At 47.6% G+C, this 20,870-nt stretch overlaps 1 protein-coding gene across 1 annotated transcript in view; it reads right to left on the minus strand.

Moving 5' to 3' along the window:
* Positions 1 to 692: 692 nt before the first annotated feature.
* CARNMT1 (carnosine N-methyltransferase 1) overlaps positions 693 to 20,870 on the minus strand; it is a 197,872-nt gene continuing 177,694 nt past the window's right edge. Inside the window, exon 8 of the mRNA XM_086961282.1 lies at positions 693 to 1,680. Coding sequence (XP_086817408.1) covers positions 1,579 to 1,680 — 102 coding nt within the window. The 3' untranslated portion in view covers positions 693 to 1,578. The remainder of the gene's footprint in view (positions 1,681 to 20,870) is intronic.

A 20,870-nucleotide genomic window follows, 5' to 3' on the forward strand; every position in this document is an offset into this window, starting at 1 on the left:
ATCTATTGAGCTACATTTGAAATCTGGTGGGATACCACCACATCTCAATCTTTGGTGGGCTGAGTGTTAAAGAGCTTGTGCTCATTTAATCAACAACAGGGACAGGATAGAATCCTTGGACACCTAACAGCAGCTCAACGTCAATACAGAAAAAAGGCAGCACATCACGCACGTTAACGTGGAGATTCCCATGAGAAAACTTCAAATGTGGAATTTGTAGAGGAAAACGTTCTAGAGAATCAGATTTGCTAAAGTACAAGTAACCAATTGCAGACCCTATTATCAGCACATCCAATTCCAACCGATATGCAGATTACTGTTCTCTGACAAGCTTAACTATTCCTATGTAGTATTTATTTTCCTCCTAATAAAACATATTTTAAGGGGGCAATGTGCACACATTCATTAAGTCTGCAATGTTGGTTTAAAAAAAGAATATCACAACTTCTTCTGCCCAAAAAGCAGAAGCCTTTCAAGCAGCACATTGAACATTTTGATGAACCGCAGTCTACATTTATCATTCTGGTAGTAACAACACATTTTTCTTCAGAACCACTACTTTTATGAGTCAAGTGGTTTGCTTTATCCAGTATACTCGTTTTGGGAAGATACTTTTCAATTCATGCACATAACTGTAACTACACTTAGAAGGTATGTAGCTCACACAGATAAATTGCAAGGTACTATAGTGAGGCCTCATTGTGGTACAAATTTATTATACCCGATTTGAATGATTTGAGATATCTGCGATTAAAACATTAAAATTAGTAAGCCATTTTACCTTTTTTACATTTAATAAAAACACCTAGTAATGATCATAACGTTTTTACAGTAAGAATGCTAGCTCCCTTGTACAACTCTATTTTTCAAGGGCAACCAGTGAGAATCCATCTCTTAAGAGGTACAATATTTCACATTCAGCACAAATGTCAACATTTTGTTTGCATTACCAGGTTTTAAAAAGGCAAGAACCTAAGAGTAAGGTAACTTTCCAGTCCTAGTCACAGCTATGATTAATTCTTCAAAAAATGTATAAAAGATAGGAATGTGCAGAACCAATCTATCAGTGAAGACCAAAACAGAAAATGCTGCCAACTGCAGAAGACTGTACAGATCTGGTAGAGTAGTTTAGTCTTGAACACTAGCAGGGTCAGGATGACAAAGGACGTTTAACAGACAGGCTATGATGTCCTTGTAGATAGCCCTAATTTCATTTTGAAGATGTATTCCCTTTTAGATACTGCAAGAAATGAGCTCATCTGGCTCCAGAGCAGCTTCGGTGGAGAAGGTCAACATGTTGAAGGAGCACTTTAAAATGAAGAAACAGTTTTTCTCCCAGAGAACTTCCGGTGGTGTTTTAAAGTAAATACCTTTCCACAAATCCTCCTGACAAAATATCAGTATCACAGGATGTATAGTGGTTAACAAGAGGGAACTATTCCGACAATAAACAGTTTATTCAAGTTCTGAATATGAAGGCACTGCTGAGCTGAGATTAGTATGAAGTTTGAGCCCACTGTGTCCTCTTCAATGTTTCACTAGTGCGATTTTTGTCTAAGCAGCACTCTGTATGGGCATCTACTCCGGTTTTCGAGCAACAAAAAATACACTTTCGTAGATATATTTCATCATGGAAAGATCGTTCGCGGTGTAAGTCGATAACACAGTTTCATTCTCCACCTAAAATAGGAAAATAAACTTTAAAAATAAAATAACTTCCGTACAGTCTTTAAAAAACACAAGTCAAGTTAATTTAAACATGTAATGTTTATACATTCCTTTGTGATAAAACCCACAGGTACACCTATTCAACAAATATGGATAACAAAGAGTAAACTAGCTCATTCAGTTCGCTGCTCATGTGCGTTTGTAACTTGCAACTAATCACCAAGCTGAAATACTTCATAAAGTAACTGATGTTACATCACTATTAGTTACACCTATCTCTCGGAAAGCAGCCTTCTATTTGGCAGCTTGCTGTAACTGAAAACTATTTACAATCAACTGGAAAGAGGAAACAGTTCGCCACAGGGTTCAAGGGAGGTGTAAACATCTAGTACTCAGCACAACAGACTTTTTCAGATTAGAATATTTTGGCATTGACTGGAAACATTTGTATGTGCCAAGAACAGCTTTTGAAACTCTACTTGCAGTAATTGCATGGAAACCCACCAAAACAACATTGCTTCAATTTGAATGTCTTCGCACATATCCCCCAAGAACAAATAATAATGTTGGTTAAATGGATCTTTGAATAATTGGTCCTCTTCTTCTAGAAAGCAATTTCTTTGGATAAATGATTAGAGAAGAAATTGATGATCAGTTGGGTAGGGTGTAAGGTCACAGGTCTATTGCTGAAGAATTATGCCCTGTGATCCAGAGGCTCGTGAATCTCTCACTAAGCTCGGGTGACGTCCCCAGGGGATGGAAACGGGCCTTGGTAAGACCGATCAGGAAAAATACCGCCATACCATGGACTGAATTATCCAATCTTAGGCCCATATCCCTGCTACCATTCTTAGGGAAACTGACTGAAAAGCATGTCAACCTTCATCTGTCTAACTATATTGAACATGAAGGGGGGTTGGACTATTCTCAATCAGGGTTCAGGCCGAAGCACAGCACGGAGTCAACCCTTCTGTCAGTCACAGACGACTTGCATATGTATCAGGACAAGGGCTACGCCGTGATCCTGGTACTATTAGATCTGTCGGCAGCGTTCGACACCGTGTCACATACCATCCTGCCTGACCGGTTGGCGAACATTGGACTAAAGGACAAAGCCCTTGCCTGGCTAAGGGGTTTCTTATCCAATCGCACCCAGAGTGTCACCATGGGTGCCTATCGCTCAGTGGAGGTAGAGATTTTGAAAGGGGTGCCACAGGGCTCTTGTCTGAGCCAAACCCTCTACATCTACGTGGCACCCTTGGCAAGAGTGATGCGCACATATGACTTCCTCCCAGTGTCATATGCGGATGACACGCAGCTCCCCTTTCCTTTCAAAACTCTCTCCACTGAAGTAAAGAACTCCTTCTCATTAGGCATGAAGGCTGTAGCACAATGGATGTCCTCTATCTGCCTTCAGTGCAATGTCAGCAAAACAGAACTCATGCTGTTCGGGGAGGCTAAAATGCTATGGACTCCTGATTGGTGGCCACACGACCTGGGAGCAGTTCCTGAACCAAAGCAGGTCGTTAGAAATGTGGGGATCCGTTTAGATCAAGAACTTTCGCTGAAACAGCACAGCAACTATGTCATAGGCTCATGTTTCCACACTATCAGCCTGTTGCGCAAAGTTTTTCCCCTGCTCACAGATTCCTTCAGGAGAACTCTGGTACAGGCTCTTGTTCTAAGTCGGATCGACTACTGTAACGGCTTGCTACTCTCTGCAAACGAGGGAGTGCTGGCCAAGCTCCAAGTAATCTAGAACATGGCGGCCCGTCTGGTCCTGAATGTCCCTCCAAGAACCGCGTCCAAACCTCTTCTGGACCAATTACACTGGCTCTCAATCCGGCAGAGAACAAAGTTTAAAATATGCTGTTTAATACATAAAAGCTTAAACGGACAAGGGCCTGTCTACCTGGAAAACAAATTCTTTCCATATGTCCCTACCCGATCTCTCAGATCCAGCAACCACCTTCTCTTGGTGGTGCCCGTGCAAGAAACACCAGACACGGAGGCAAAGCTCTATCTGTAACTGGACCATCACTGTGGAACAAGCTCCCTCTGTCTCTCAGACAATGTTCAGAACATCTACAATTTAGAAGGCAGCTCAAAACCCTGCTGTTTAGAAACCAGATCTAGATCCATCTGATGCTACTTTTGCTCTGTCTTTGTTTCCTTGCTCCCAGGCGCAGATACTCCTTCGGGAGTTTATTCAAGCGCGTTACAAACCCGCAAATAAATAAATACATTTTCTTCACCCCCTTCTATATCTTCATCATCAAGTATGTATTCAGATAATTCCACATGAATCTTCTGGGCTGACACAATACCAAGGCAGTTATCAATGGGGCACTGACTGAGACAATGTCGACAAGAACACTTACATTGTTAATGTTTTGGGAAGTGATCGCTTTTTTTTTTTTTAACAGGATTGTGTTTGATGAAACTGTTATTCAGGCAGGAGACCGGTGACAAGTCCGCTGAGGAAGAGGCTTCTTAATTACAGGGCCTTCGTTTTGTCAATTGATGCAACAGTTTAGGAGGTCCTCGATAACTTAGAAAGAGTGGTTGTCAGTAACATTTTGGTAGCAAATGTTTTTTAACCTTGTCATCGACTGAAGAGTCAAGACCACGACACAAAGGAAAGATAATTGGAACCACAGGACAGTCCTTTGACCTGGACCCTTTCCCCCTCCCCCATTCATCAGTTTTCTCCAGGTCTCTTCAATTGTGTTTTTGTACCTTACATGGGGGTGGTAAAGTTTGAAGAGGCACTTCTAAGTAACTCTTTACCAAATAAGGAAGCATCTTCCTGGACACAAACACACATTCACATAATTATGCTAAAAGGCAAAAGAGACTTTCTGAATAAAAGTAATCTTAATAAACAGTCTTTAAAATACTGAAGCATGCAACAAAAAAAGTATTCTTTTTAAAGTTTCTCAGCCTGAACACAGCAAATATTAAGGAACTCCAGTGATACAATATTCCAACAATAGACTCCAGCGAGTCCAGAGCAGGGGCTGGGAATGGAATGAGACTCCCAGTGGTATTGGAAACAGGAAAAAAGTAACCCTTATTTAAACAGCAGTGCGGAAGGTGTTGTCTGCAAAGAATCATGCGTCCTCACAAGCTGCTTCAAAACCATGTTATTTCACTAGCATGCAATCTTAGGTAAAGAACAAGTTATTTACCTTCACTAACACCTTATCTGGCAGAGACTATCTAGCTGCGGATTCTTTACCTCAGAATTATCCTCGGGCGTCAAACTGTATCCGGAAAGTTTTTGTTAGCAGTGCCTCTGCGCACTTGTAGGTGATGGTGTCGTTCAGCTGTGTGGCAGTGTCGGTCCACGCCGGGAGAGACATGTGCAGGACATATATATATATATATATATATATATATATGTGCCACTCGAGTGTGTCCGTTTATTTTAGCGACTCTCCACTGGTGTGGAAAACAATGGCCCTAAAAGGAGAAAAGCCCTGCGACTACAATCCCCTTACAGAGCCGGGGAGGATAGGTGGGTTGGTAAGGAACCGTGACCAGATAAGAGTTTATCAGATAAGGCGTTGCAAAAGGTAAGTAACTTGTTCATCTGACAGACTTTTGGACACAGATTCCTTTGCTTAGAATACATATCCAAGCAATAACCTCCACAGAAGTGAATCAAACTACAATGTCCTGCATGACCGAACAAGCAAAGTACCAGACAGACCAGCCTGTCCAGGCAATAATGCTTTGTGAACATATGTAGAGAAGCCCACTTTGCTACCTGGCAGAGATCCAGGACCGGAACACCATGTGCTAACGCAGAGGTTGCAGCCTTTGCTCTGGATGAATGAGCACACTAACACTCGGGAGGTTGCTTCTTTGCCAATGCATAGCAGATCTTAATGCAGAGCATAAATCGTGGGAGATAGTCCGTATCTGCAACAGCCTTTCCCTTCTTCGCTCCAAATATCCCACAAAGAGTTGGTCATCCATCCGAACTCTTGTGGCGTCAAGGTAGAACGACAATGTTCTTTTTGGGTCCAGCCTGTAAAGTTGCTCCTCTTCCATGGAGAGATGTTGTATAGCTGAAAATGTAGGCAGGGTGATGGACTGGGCAATATGAAAGGGAGTGATGACTTTCGGCAAAAAGGAAGCTCTAGTCTGTAGAACCAGCTTGTCTGGGTAGATGTTCAGGTATGGAGGCTTGGATGAAAATGCCTGAAGTTCACGGACCCTACAGGCAGATGTTATCGCCACCAGTACAGAGTCTGAGAGGAAAGTTGTGCAATGGTTCAAACAGGATACACACCAGAAACATTAGGATTAGACTAAAGTCCCACTAAGGCATGATGAGGAGTGAAGGTGGAAATGTGCTGCAAGCCTTTCAAGAACTTATTAGGAACAGGGGATTTGAAAAAAGATGGCTGACCAGGCAACCACAGAAAGGCTGATATGGCAGAAAGATAGCCTTTTAAGTGCCCACAGCAGAGCCCTGCTGGGCAATGGAAAGGAGAAAAAGAAGGGCATTGAGAGGTTGGAGCAGAAATAGGGTCAACCTGTACCAATGCACGCCATGCCACAAACTTGCCCCAATGGTAGGCATATACAGTCTTGGTGGAGAGATGCCTGGCTGCCAAGATAGCAGATTTCAGGCAGAAGATCGAAAGCTGTCAACTGTTGATGCTCAATCTCCATGAATGAAGGTGAAATATCAACAGACTTGGGTGGAGAGCCCTCCCCTACAGCTGACACAGAAGATCCTAATGAAGGGGCAGCCTGAGCAGAGGACAGATGGCCATGCTCAACAGTTCAGGATACCAAACTCTCCAAGCCCACTCGGGAACCACAAGGATGACTTGAGACCCAGTCATTCCTGATCTTCTTGGGAACTCTGGGCAAGTGTGGTGTGGGTGGAAAGGAGTACAAAAGACTCGACCTCCACTTATGACGTAAAGTGCCACCGAGCGAGAGCCCTCTTGGAAACAAATCTAACGAAGGTTCTCCCCACTGCTGAAAGAGACCTTGCACCACCTACGGATGGAGACACTATTCGTGATCCGCTAAACATCTTCGGCAGAGCTTGAACACGTGTTAAGAGAGCTCACTAGATGTTGAACCACCAGCGACATGCCCCAACGTTCCAGCCATGTCCAGACACGCATGATCTCTTGAGAAAGGGTCCATGAACCCACCCCGTCTTGTTTGCTGCAGTACCACATGGGGGGGGGGGGGGGGTTTGTCTGCGAGCATCTATACTAGCCTTCCTTTGATGGAGGGAACAAAGACTTTTAATGGCAGCCGGATCGCCCGGGGCTCCAGAACATAGCTGTGGAGTCCGGATTCCTCCAGAGACCGAAGGCATCTTATGTCCACCTCTCCATAATTGCTGCTCCAACCCAGGAGTGATGCATCTGTCATCACTGAGAGATCTGGTTGGGGAAGGAAGAGGGGTCTGTCGCTAACCCAATTGCAGATCGTTAACCACCACTACATATCTTTTACAGTGTCCTCTAAAATCTGGACCCCGTCGGAGAGATTCCTCTGATGTTGCGCCTACTGGAACTTCAGGTTCCACTGCAGAGCCTGCATATGCCAGCAGGCATGTCTCACAAGCAAGATGCATAAGACCATGAGTCCCAGAAGCCTCAGAGTCTGTCTCACCGAAATACAGGATAGAGGATGAAACATCTGTATCCTTGCCTGAAATAATTGACTCGTCGTTCAGGAGGATAAGCCTGAAACCGCACCGAGTCCAGAACAGCTCCGATGACAAGGAGTGTCTGAGATGGAATTGCACATGATTTCGGAACGTTGGCAGTGAACCACAGCGAATGAAGGAGATCTGTCGTACTCTGGAGGTGGGAGACAACTGCCTGAGGCGACCTGGCCTTCAACAGGCAGTCATCAAGATAGGAAAAGTCTGGCATCCCTGATATCCGCAGATGAGCGGACACCATCACCATCACCTTGGTGAACACCCGAGGGGCACTGGTAAGGCCAAAGGCGAGTACGGCAAACTGAAAGTGCTCGTGGCCCACCGTAAACCGCAGATAACCCATGTGGGCAGGCAGGACGGGAATGTGGAAGTATGCATCCTGCAAGTCAAATGCTACCATCCAGTCTCCCGGGTCCAGGGCAGACAGGACTAAAGTGAGCATAAGCATTTGTAACTTCCTGAGGAAGAAATTGAGAGGGCGCAGGTCTAGGATAGGGCGAAGGCCACCGTTCGTATTAAGCAGCAGAAAATAGTGGTAATAACATCCACGACCTAGTTATGTGTCGGAACCCTCTCCACGGCTCCCTTGGCCAACAGAGCAGTCATTTCCTGGTGGAGCAAGGAGAGATGGCCCTACATCAGCCTGTCGCAAGCAGGTGGCATGGGTGGAGGTGTAGTCGTGAAGGAGAGGGAGTAGCCCCTTTGGATAATTTGAAGAACTCAACGGTTTGATGTTTTTGATCTCCAGGTCATGTTGTATCCTGCCTCCTACTGGGTGCCCATGATAGTGAGAGTGGTATAAAGGCTGCTGAGGAAGAGGGAGCTGGAAAGAACTGGCCTAACCTCTGACTGCAAGACCCACATGGCCTGTGGGTACCGAATCCTCGGCCACGCAGAGAATAGGAAGCTTGCACACCGTGATGGTTGGGCGTGAAAAGACCCAGAGGAATTCCCTTTCATGGCCGCAAAAGGTGGACTGGGGTTGGTGAGGGACCATGGAAAGGCCCAAAGACTTTGCCATAACCCTGCTGTACTTAAAGTACTCCAGCGCCAGGTCCACCTTGTCTCTGAAGAGACGAGAGCCATCAAAAGGCATTTCCATAAGTGACCCTTGGACATTTCCAGAAAAGCCAGTTGTCCTCAGCCAGGCATGCTGCATTAAGGCCAGAGTTGATGAAACAACTCAGCCTAGCGAATAAACTTAGCTGCATCTCTTCAGTCAGCATAGCTGGGGAAGGTGTGTCACGGGCCTCCTCCGGAACAATGGGCAGCACCTGCACAACCAAACTTCAGTGCCAAGCTGACTGCAGAAAACATTTTCTTGCCTAAGGGGTTTAGACTGTTGGAGTTCCTATCCGGTGGGGTGGTAGGGAATGCACATGGATTTACAAAGGAATCAGAGGCTTGCACAGCTCAGCTCTCCGGGGTAGGGCGGTGCGTGAGGAACTGGGGTCTCCTGGGGCAGGGCGGTGGCAACTGCCCTGTTCACAGGAGCCCCTGTGATAAAGCTTGGACCAAGTCCTGAGCAAGACTGCTTCAATAAAAGGGAGAAGCTGTTTGGAGTGGTCACCCCCGGCTGAAGACGTTGGTCTTGACTGCCACAGAGTGAAAATGAAGGTGGAGGACCTCAGCCGTCCTTCTCACCACCATAGAAAAAGTATGCTTCCTCCTCTGTACCTATGGTAGGGGGAGAAAGCATGCCAGTATTCGGGGAGATGTCAAGTCCACTATCCTCCACCAAGTTCTCCCACCAGTCAATGTTGGGATCTAGAGGCTGGTATTCTGCAGGGTCCAGCGAATACTCCTAATAGTAGACAAATCCTAGCCCATAAGAATAGTGCTCAGGCTCCAGCCAGGAAGGCATGGCTCCAATCTGTGCCAGTCTGCGTCGGACACTGCCTTTCCAGCTCAATTCGGAGTTGGGGTTAAAAATGGGGATGGCACAGACATCGGCAAAGAACCAGCACCAGGGAAAGTCTATGTGGTATGAATGGCGCGGGTCTGGATGCATCTGTGGATCCAAGGGGTCCGAGTGGTCCAAGGGCCAGACCCTGCCGGCGGGAAACCAGGAGCGGTCCCTTGTTTATTTACGGGGTCCAACAGCGTGCTGGCAGAGACAGGCTACTCAAATATGAGGCTCATGGCCTCAAAACTCTAGAAATTGAGCTGTTGTCGTTCGACTTCCACTAACTTAGTGAGGCGCGGAGCAGACCCTATTCAACCACGACGCCAGGTTTCAAATGATGGCGCTCCCTACTCTCGTGAGATTATGAACTTTGAATTACTTTAGCCATGATTATGTCTGTTTTATATTCATTATCTTATGTTTAAGTTTGTTTTTATAGGTCATCTACTGTTGGCACACATAGCCAAGTCCTATATCAAACAATAACATGTTTTGATGTATCAAAAGAATGTAGGCCATGTGTGAATGAACTTGTGTACATGATTAGCCTTACAAACCCCTTGCATCAACAGCAGTTGTATGATGTGTAGGCAATCTATCAATGCTCCAATATCAGGATTTATAATTCCATATTTTTTTCTCTCCATGTTTAAATAATTAAAACTCTTACAACATAAAATAATTAAGAAATATATATTTTTCCAATACTTTTTCTCTCATTCTTGGTCTTTCTGCATGTATATTTATGTCCACTAGGTTATACATTTCCTAAACGCTTTATTCACATATTACTCTACCTAATTTAGGAAGGAAAATGCTACTTACCAGTATGCATCTGTTCTTGGCATGTAGAGCGGCGGAGTCCTACACTTAGCAATAGATCGCCACCTGGTGTTGGGCTCGGATGATTGCAGGTTGTTGTCTTCTTGGAAGAAGTCTTTGTAGTCACGAGATAGGTGACTCCTCCCTTGGACAATACTGCAAATGGTCATCAACTCCATCCTCAGATTGTTTTTCTCCATGATGGGAAATGATGGAGTTAGTAGAAGTAAAGAGAAAGGATGTCCATGCGTGTGCATCTAAGTAAGATGAGTACTGGAACGGATACAAGTCCCGGGGAGGCGGGAGGGCGTGTAGGACTCTGCAGTTCTACATGCCAAGAATAGATGCATACTGGTAAGTAGCATTTTCCGTTCGAGGCATATGAGCTGCAGATCCTACACTTAGCAATGATTGTGCAGCAGTGTCTCCCCTAGCGGTGGTCGCTTGTATCAGTTGCAGCATACTGAAAAAGTGTTTTAAGGACAGCTTGGCCCACTGCAGCTTGCTGCTTGGCTTGCACATCAACACAATAGTGTTTAGTGAAGGTGTGTATTGTAGACCATGTTGCTGCCTTGCATATGTCCTCTAGTGGTATGTTTCCTAAGAAAGCCATAGAGGCTCCTAGTTTGCGAGTGGAGTGTGCTCTAGGAGGAACTGTTGGTGTACGTTTAGCTTTTTAATAGCATATTTGAATACACTTTACAATCCATCTGGCAATTCCTCCTTTAGAGATGGGATTGCCTTTGTGTGGGGGAGAGAAAGATACAAATAGTTGTTTTGTCTTTCTGAAGGATTTAGTCCTGTCTGTGTAGTATAGTAGAGCTCTTCTAACATCTAAGGTGTGTAAAGCCCTTTCTGCAACAGAGTCCGGTTTTTGAAAAAACACTGGTAACTCTACTGATTGGTTTAGGTGAAAAGGAGTAATCACTTTTGGCAGGAATTTAGGATTGGGCCTAAGAACCACTTTGTTAGGATGTATCTGAAAAAATGGTTCTTCTATTGTGAATGCTTGTATTTCACTAACTCTTCTAAGAGAGGTGATTGCAACAAGGAAGGCAGTTTTCCATGTTAGAAATTGCAGTTCACACTTATGTAGAGGCTCAAAAGGAGGGCCCATGAGTCTTGTAAGGACCACATTTAGGTCCCATACTGGAGCGTGTGGTAACCTAGGTGGGATAATTAGTTTTCATCCTTCCATAAATGCTTTTATTGCAGGTACTCTAAAGAGACAGATGTTGTCTATTTTGTAAATAAGCTGCAATTGCTGCTAGATGCAGGCGTATGGAAGAATAAGCCAAATTGGACCTTTGTAGGTGTAGACGGTAGCAAATGATATTCTGGATGGAAACATCCAGTGGATCAATTGGATTGTTGTTACAGTATATTGCGAATCTTTTCCACTTAGCAGCATAACATGCTCTGGTAGTGGGTTTTCTAGCTTCCTTAATTATATTCATACAGTCTGGTGGTAAGTTTAAGTAACCAAACTAGGACTTCAGGAGCCAGATCACCAAATTCAGTTGGCTTGGTTCTGGGTGCCTTATTTCTCCATGGTTCTGTGTTAACAGGGATGGCATGAGCCGTAATTTCTGATGTGGAACCAGTGAGAGATCTAGTAGCGTGGTGAACCACGGCTGGCTTGTCCATGTGGGGGCCACTAGTATTAGTTTGAGAGACTGTTGTCTGAGCTTGCGTAGTACTAGTGGAATGAGTGGGAGAGGAGGAAAAGCATACACAAATCTGCCTGACCAGTTCATCCATATTGCATTCCCCTCCGACCGTGGGTGTGGGAACCTGGCGGCGAAGGTTGGGCAAACAGGTCTATCTGTGGATGCCCCCACATTTGGAAGAATGGTTGTAGAACTTGCGGGTGAAACTCCCATTTGTGAATCTGTTGTGACGGACGACTCAACAGATCTGCTATCTGGTTGTGAATTCCTGGAAGGTGTTCTACTGTGAGGTGTATGTTTTGAGGGATGGCCCATCTCCAAATGTTTTGTGTCCCCCCCTGTTTTTGTATATAATACATGGCTGTCATATTGTCCGTCCGGACTAAGACAGCTTTGTGTTGTATTTGTACTTGAAAGGTCTGGAGTGCTAGGAAAATTGCTAGCAACTCCAAATGGTTGATGTGGAACTGCTTCTGTTGATTGTTCCACTGACCTTGTGTGGGATAATGTAAGAGATGGGCTCCCCATCCTGTGAGGAATGCATCTGTCGTGAACACTATCTGTGGAACAGGATCTAGGAACGGCCATCCCTTTGTCAAGTTTTTGGTGTTCCACCATTGCAGAGAGCGATATGTACGGCTGTCTACCAACACCAGGTCTGTGAGCTGACCTTGAGCCTGATTCCACTGTTGTGCTAGACATTCTTGTAGTGGGCGCATTTGCAGTCTTGCGTGAGGAACTTTAAAGATGCAAGACGCCATCTTGCCTATTAGTTTCATGAACACTCTGGCTTAAAGAGAGTGCTCGCATTGAAAAAGGGAGACTAAGTTCTGAATACTTTGAATCCTGGTTTGACTGGGATACGCTAGAGATGCCGATGTGTCTATGGTAGCTCCTAGATATTGATGAACGTGCAAAGGCTCTAGGTGCGACTTGGTGTAGTTTATCGTAAACCCCAAGTCGTGCAATGTTTGAATTGTTTGTTTTCTGTGTTACTGGTTGAACGATCTTGCTTTTATGAGCCAGTCGTCGAGGTAAGGGAAGACATGTATTTGTTGTCTTCTGAGATGTGCTGCTACTACTGCTAAGCACTTTGTAAACACTCGTGGTGGTGTTGTGACCCCGAATGGAAGAACTTTGAACTGATAGAGTTGTCCTTGTATGACAAACCTTAGATACTTCTTGTGCGCAGGATGTATAGGAATGTGAAAGTAGGCGTCCTTTAGGTCTAGTGTGGACAGAAAATCTCCCTGTTGTAATAATGGGAGTACTTGTTGTAAAGTGATCATGTGAAAATGATCCGATTGTATGTAGTGGTCGAGGGGCCTGAGGTCGAGAATTGATCTTAATGTCCCGTCCTTTTTGGGAATTAGGAAGTACAGGGAATAAACTCCTGTTCCTTGTTCCTCTAAAGGAACTAGATGAGTAGCATCTTTTTGTAGAAGTGCTAGAACTTCCTGTTGAAGCAGAGTTATATGGTCTGTGGACATTGGACGCTGCCTGGGTGGCATGTTTGGGGGGGTTGTTGTGAGTCCTAGGCAGTAACCAGGTTGGAGAATTTGTCTTACCCACCTGTCTGTTGCGATGGAGTTCCAGACAAGTAGGAACTGTGAAAGCCTGCCCCCCACAGGAGTGGAATGCTGTAGGGGAGGCAGAGGGAAGTCACTATTTGGAGTGGAAGATGAGTGGTTGTTATTACCTCTGCCTCTTCCCTTATTGTTGTTGCCTCTGTATCCTCCTCTAAAGTAGCCTTTATTAGAGGAGGTTTGTGCGTTTGCCTTAAAAGATGTGGTCTCTGTACCGGTCTGCTTTGAGCCTCCTCCATAGAAGGAGCGGTGAAAAGAACTTTTATTCTGGGTGGATTGTAATGCACCCATAGACTTAGCTGTGTCCGTATCTTTTTTCATCTTCTCTAGTGTGTTGTCTACCTCTGGCCTGAACAACTGGTTTTGATTGAAGGGCTGGTTCAGGATAGTAGTTTGTACCTCTGGTTTAAAACCTGAAATGCGTAACCATGTACGACGTCTGAGAATCACACTAGTATTGACTGCTCTGGATGCTGTGTCCGCTACATCTAGTGCGCATTTAATTGAGGCATTAGATATTAGTTTGCCTTCTTGTAAGAGCTCTGCTGCCTGATCTTTGTATTGATCTGGGAGATGTTCCATTAATTTTTCTAGTTGGTCGTAGTGAGCCCTGTCGTAGCGTGAGAGTAAGGCTTGTTTGTTTGCTATGCGCCATATGTTTGCTGCTTGTGCAGCAATCCTTTTTCCCCGATGCATCAATAATTTTTGATTCTTTGTCAGGCGGGGGCGTGTTACCAGAAGTTTGGGAGTTTGCTCTTTTATGTGTATTTGACACTATCAAAGAGTCTAGTGGCAGATGTCCCTTAATATAGACCGGGTCAGCTGGTGCTGGTCTATACTTTTTTCTATTCTGGGATTTAGCACCCTACATCTTACTGGGTCTATTGACTGCTCTGGATGCTGTGTCAGCTACATCTAGTGCGCATTTAATTGAGGCATTAGATATTAGTTTGCCTTCTTGTAAGAGCTCTGCTGCCTGATCTTTGTATTGATCTGGGAGATGTTCCTTTAATTTTTCTAGTTGGTCGTAGTGAGCCCTGTCGTGGCGTGAGAGTAAGGCTTGTTTGTTTGCTATGCGCCATATGTTTGCTGCTTGTGCAGCAATCCTTTTTCCCCGATGCATCAATAATTTTTGATTCTTTGTCAGGCGGGGGCGTGTTACCAGAAGTTTGGGAGTTTGCTCTTTTATGTGCATTTGACACTACCAAAGAGTCTAGTGGCAGATGTCCCTTAATATAGACCGGGTCAGCTGGTGCTGGTCTATACTTTTTTTCTATTCTGGGATTTAGCACCCTACATCTTACTGGGTCTTTAATAATTTCCGGAGCATGTTTAATGACTCCTTTGATCATAGGTAATGTTTGAGTAGACCTTTGTGACTGCTCAAAGGTGTCTAATAAGAAATCCTCCTCAATGGCATCAGAGTGCATTGACACTCCATGGTAAAGGGCAGTTCTGTTTAATAAATGATTAAACCCAATACTATCTTCTGTAGGGGAAGGTTTTGTTGGGTAGTACTAAGGCTCAGGGATGCCTGGTGCATCGTTTGGTGTAAAACCATATGCCTTGTCCTCCTGGGGATATTGGAGGTTGACATCCTCATCTAAAGGGTATGTTACGTCATTACCCCCACCTAAATCATACTCTTCGTGGTGTGATGATGCAGGAGATTGAACTGGAGAAGTCATGAGTTCAATGTAAGGATTAGGAGAGGAAGAAGGTGAAGGAGAGGAAGGGTGCATTGGAGAAGTTGCACAGTCCTTTTTGGCAGGAACCACAGTTGGAAGTGGTGTGTTTGCTGGTCTTTTTTTTATATGGAATGGCCTCCACATGTCCAGTTTTTGGATTAATATAGACTTTTTTCTGTTTAGGATCTGGTTTAAACAGTTCTTCTTGTTCTATAATCTTCTTTGGCTTCGATTTTTTCAGTGCCGATAGAGGTTGATTAGTGTTCTTTGCCTTAGGAGGAGCGATGGAGTCCTGTGGCAATTTTTTCGGTGCCGAAGGTGGTCTAGGCTTGTTTGTATCATGCCTTGGAGTCTTTCTTACCGATATTGTAGATTTCGGCGTGGAGACAGGTTTTGTTGGACCTGCGGCGCCGGAATCTGGCTTCCCTTCTTTATTTTTGGAACCGGAGGGTTTCGTAGTCGAAGCTTTCGGGTCCGGTACGGTTCTTGGCTTCGGCACAGATTTGTCTTTTGGGTCCGATGCCGAAGGGTCTTTGTCTTTGTGCACCGAAGGGCGTTTTGGCTTCGGTGTCGAAGGATGTTTCGGTGCCCATGGAGGAGGTGGAATTGGCACATGATGTTTTTTTGGTGCCGAGGCACCGGAAGGCGTAGTCTTTTTCCTCGGAGCCGAGCCCGAAGGCGGGGCGTCGGAGGGTAAATTTCATTCTCGACTGGGCCCAATGGGCGGAGTGCCGACCGCTGCCTTTGTCTTGGGTAGTGTATGTTGTGCGGGGGCAGTGGTACTCACGGGTTGTCGAGATGGAATCGAATCGTCCGAGTCCTCTGCCCCCGATATGATCTGGAGATCAGGCGAGTCTTCCTCGGCGACGAGTGGAGCCTCGTCCTCGGAGATATCTTCGATTGGATCTTCGTCCTCGGAGAAGTCTTCTTCGACGATCTCCTCCTCAAAGATGGCCTCCGGTGCTGGCGCTGATCTCTCTTTTCGTTTTGATGGCCCTTCCGATCCCGAATTGTTTTCTTCGATCGGAAGGAGGCACAGGCTGCGCAGGTCGACTCGTCGTGTTCTGGCGAGAGAGAGGTTGCAGACCTCGTGATGGCCGCTATGAGGGAATTTTGCTCGACATACCGGGCATCTCTTGAATGGAGTTCTGTCCATGAGGCGTAGGCCGCACAGCGCCGATAGGCCCAATGGCCCGTGTCGACGCACCGGAATGTAGCTGTGATGTCGAAAAGTCTATTCGATGTCCAAATAAGTTTATCTAAAGTTTCTCGATTCGGAATTGCAGAAAGTCTTTTCTAGCCGGAGCAGAAAACTTTCATCCGAACCCAGTGGCGGAAAAAAACAATCTGAGTCGATGACCATGCGCAGTATTGTCCAAGGGAGGAGTCACCTATCTCGTGACTACAAAGACTTCTTCCAAGAAGACAACAACCTGCAATCATCCGAGCCCAACACCAGGTGGCGATCTATTGCTAAGTGTAGGATCTGCAGCTCATATACCTCGAACATTAATTTAGGGGTACCCTTCTTTGTTACACAAACAGGCCATTGTGAAACCACTCAAGAAGAAGCCATCACTGGAGCAAACAGTATTGGAAAATCTACGCCCTATCTCACTGCTACCGTTTGTGGCCAAAGTTGCAGAGAAAGCAACAAATAAACAACTGATAGACCACATCAACAAGAACGACTTACTGCACCCCTCCCAATCAGGTTTTAGAATGGCCCATTCCACATTCAGACGCATTTGGAAGCACTGAGGCACTTTCGAGGCTCTTCTGGTCGCTGACCCTGCAACCACAGCGGCACTCCCTGAACCTTCCAGGACTTTGCAGGACGACTCGCCGCACCCGCTCCGCGGGTGCCGCTTCGCTGCTTTGGACACCGGCTACCGGGTGAGTGCGGTCAGCGGGGCTGCGAGCGTGCAGGGGACTCCATTGCCCAGGAGTCCCTGCTAGACCATTGCTGACATCCGGTCCGCTCTCCCTGCTGCCGCCCCCCGCCCTCTGCCGCTTAAGAACTCTGTTCTCCCCTTCACCTGCGGGTCGCATTTGGAAGCACTGAGGCACTTTCGAGGCTCTTCTGGTCGCTGACCCTGCAACCACAGCGGCACTCCCTGAACCTTCCAGGACTTTGCAGGACGACTCGCCGCACCCGCTCCGCGGGTGCAGCGTCGCTGCTTTGGACACCGGCTACCGGGTGAGTGCGGTCAGCGGGGCTGCGAGCGTGCAGGGGACTCCATTGCCCAGGAGTCCCTGCTAGACCATTGCTGACATCCGGTCCGCTCTCCCTGCTGCCGCCCCCCGCCCTCTGCCGCTTAAGAACTCTGTTCTCCCCTTCACCTGCGGGTCGCATTTGGAAGCACTGAGGCACTTTCGAGGCTCTTCTGGTCGCTGACCCTGCAACCACAGCGGCACTCCCTGAACCTTCCAGGACTTTGCAGGACGACTCGCCGCACCCGCTCCGCGGGTGCAGCGTCGCTGCTTTGGACACCGGCTACCGGGTGAGTGCGGTCAGCGGGGCTGCGAGCGTGCAGGGGACTCCATTGCCCAGGAGTCCCTGCTAGACCATTGCTGACATCCGGTCCGCTCTCCCTGCTGCCGCCCCCCGCCCTCTGCCGCTTAAGAACTCTGTTCTCCCCTTCACCTGCGGGTCGAATTTGGAAGCACTGAGGCACTTTCGAGGCTCTTCTGGTCGCTGACCCTGCAACCACAGCGGCACTCCCTGAACCTTCCAGGACTTTGCAGGACGACTCGCCGCACCCGCTCCGCGGGTGCCGCTTCGCTGCTTTGGACACCGGCTACTGGGTGAGTGCGGTCAGCGGGGCTGCGAGCGTGCAGGGGACTCCATTGCCCAGGAGTCCCTGCTAGACCATTGCTGACATCCGGTCCGCTCTCCCTGCTGCCGCCCCCCGCCCTCTGCCGCTTAAGAACTCTGTTCTCCCCTTCACCTGCGGGTCGCATTTGGAAGCACTGAGGCACTTTCGAGGCTCTTCTGGTCGCTGACCCTGCAACCACAGCGGCACTCCCTGAACCTTCCAGGACTTTGCAGGACGACTCGCCGCACCCGCTCCGCGGGTGCCGCTTCGCTGCTTTGGACACCGGCTACCGGGTGAGTGCGGTCAGCGGGGCTGCGAGCGTGCAGGGGACTCCATTGCCCAGGAGTCCCTGCTAGACCATTGCTGACATCCGGTCCGCTCTCCCTGCTGCCACGCCCCCTTGTTTTACTCGGCCACTTATTTATTGTTCCAGCACTCCCGCAGCGCGGGACGCAGCCCGGGGCGAAGACTGGGCAAAGACAGGGCCGTTTGAGGCCGTTCGAGGTCTGAGCGGTCTGGTCTGGGCCCCCTCTCTTACACTCTTGCCTCGCACTCTGTGTTTGCCTATTTTTTGCCCGGGTTGCTAGCCACAGTAAGTCCACATGTGTACCCGCGTTACACGTAACAGGGCGGCCAAGGGAGGGTTGGCCCACAATGGGCCTATGGACGACTTCATTACGCGGACAACCAAGGCGATAGACCATGAAATCGATAAACTGCAAACTAGAGTGTCCCTTGACTTGGAAGCGGCCAGGAAGCTGTCACTCGAATTTGCCTCCCATAAGAAATCCTCTCTCGGTCACATAGCTACTGCTATTTCCCCTAATCGCATTTGCATGCGGGAGGGTGCTATAGCGGTGGTTGATGTCCACGATATGCCTGTTCTGCCCACTCCCCCTCCACTTCTAGGTCTACCTGCTCTGCCTGACGGCCCGCTCACTGTTGAGGATAGCCCTCTTGTTCCCCCCATTTCTTCCCCACAATCACTTGATATATCTCTGGCCTCCACTTCATATGGCGGTCTCGATAACATTCAGGTGAATTCCAATAAGAGAAAACGCTCTCCCAGTCCAACTTCCCCCCGGAAAAAACTGCCAATGCAGGGTGCCAATCTGCCCACCAGTGATAACACAATAGCTGATGCCAGTCCGGCTATGCCTTTCCGCTCCCCATTGGTTCCTTGTGGTGAAAATATTGTGGGGCAAGTCCCTCTAGATTCTGGAGGCACCCCACCACCGGAGAGATCAGACCCGGGTTGGACTAATCAAGAAGGGAGGGAGAGAGAATTTATAGGAGTGGTTTGGGAGTCTCTAAAAAATCTCCTATCTCCCCTGGATTTAAGGCTTTCTCGTATAGAGAACAATCTCCTTGAGATGGAGAAAAGCATTATCGCCTTGGCCACTCTTGGCCTGAGAGGCCTTGAACGCCAGGGTTTGATCGATAGTAATATGGTTACACAGGCTCCTATCCCATCTCCTACAGCTATCCCTGGTTTGCCCCCTAATCCCACTCTGTCCTGTCCTACCCATCCTATCCCCAAACCCCGCACCAAGAGTCTCATTCCTGCAAACCTGCCCCCCCAGGCCAGGGCTAACACCCTAAATGCTCCAGCACCACAATCGCTTATTGGCACTACATTAGCTGTACCGAGAGCCCAGAACTCAATTAGCTCTAGCTCCCGCCCTACCCAGGCCCCCCGGAATAACACCACACCAGCCGCACTGAGAGTTCAGAACCCAGCTAGCTCTAGTTCCCGTCCCGTCCAGGCCCCCCGGAATAAACCCCCTACTCATTCTGCTAGGGGTCCTCATACCAGGAGCAATTTTCGAGGAGGTTATATCGACCTTCCTCCTGAAGCAAATGATTATATGGTGGTTTTGACGGGTGTCCCGGAATTGGAGAATGGCCAATACGAAGACCAGCATTCCCTACGCAATAAAGTTATGCATTGGCTTAACACTTATAGGCCTATCCCCAATGGTAGGAGGAGTAGAGTCCTAACGACACGAAGAGTTCCATGGGTGGGCACCACGAGGAAATCGACCCCCGGTGACTGTATAGTCGTAACTTTTGATGATGTGTATACGGCCAGGCATATCTGATCTCCTGGGAACCAAGATTGGGGTTCCTCTATTGCCCCGAGGCCTTTGTCATTCTTCTATCCCCCCCGTGCTGTATGTCCGCAGGGGGGTTCTTGGCCTACAGCCCCCCAACAGCCTAGTTGGGGATACTTCCCCACTGCGTTTAACCCAAACAGTGGTTGGCCTGGAAATGTAACCTCAGATAGGTTTGGCAGCCTGGAGGATGTCGATTGACTCCTAACGCCCCCAGCAACAGCACTACTAAGCAACCCCAATGGTCTCGTATTGGAGAAGGGGAGATCATCCTTGGCGGCCACCGTGGGTGTGATTAGTACTTCCCCTCCTACCCGGTCCCCAATCCAGGCCCCCCTTACACAGGATCTGGTGCACCCTTCCTCAGCTGTTTGTCCTCCCACTACTACCCTAGCCTTAAACCTGATTGCCCCCGATGTCTCGCCACCTGCAGCTTTTCTCCAATCTTCCAGGGTCGATGATATCCATGTCATCTCTCCAGTTTCTGAGCCACAGTCTGGCAAGACCTTGACAGGTGTTCCTCAGCTTAAAATCTTAAGCTGGAATGTGGCAGGGCTTGCCCGGAATGTTGACAAACCTGATTGGATTTCCTTTATGGAGCCTTTTGGGATCTGCCTTTTACAAGAAACTTGGTGCCTGGAGCCCGTGCACAGGGTCGGCTTTACCACCTACTCTGTGCCTGCTTCCAGGTCCAAAGGCAGTAAAGGCCGTCCTTCTGGCGGCCTTCTCATCTGGGTTAGTGTATCGCTGGGGCTTACAGTAAAACACATAAATTCACCATCTCCAGATCTCTTGAGACTCACTATTCAATGCCCGGGGGGCAAGACCCTAGAGCTTTTCAACCTATACTTAAGGGGGGCCAGGGCGGGGAACTTGAGCCCCTTGTCTTT

Source organism: Lissotriton vulgaris, chromosome 3_1, assembly GCF_964263255.1.
Source record: "Lissotriton vulgaris chromosome 3_1, aLisVul1.2, whole genome shotgun sequence".
Classification (NCBI taxonomy): Eukaryota; Metazoa; Chordata; class Amphibia; order Caudata; family Salamandridae; genus Lissotriton; species Lissotriton vulgaris.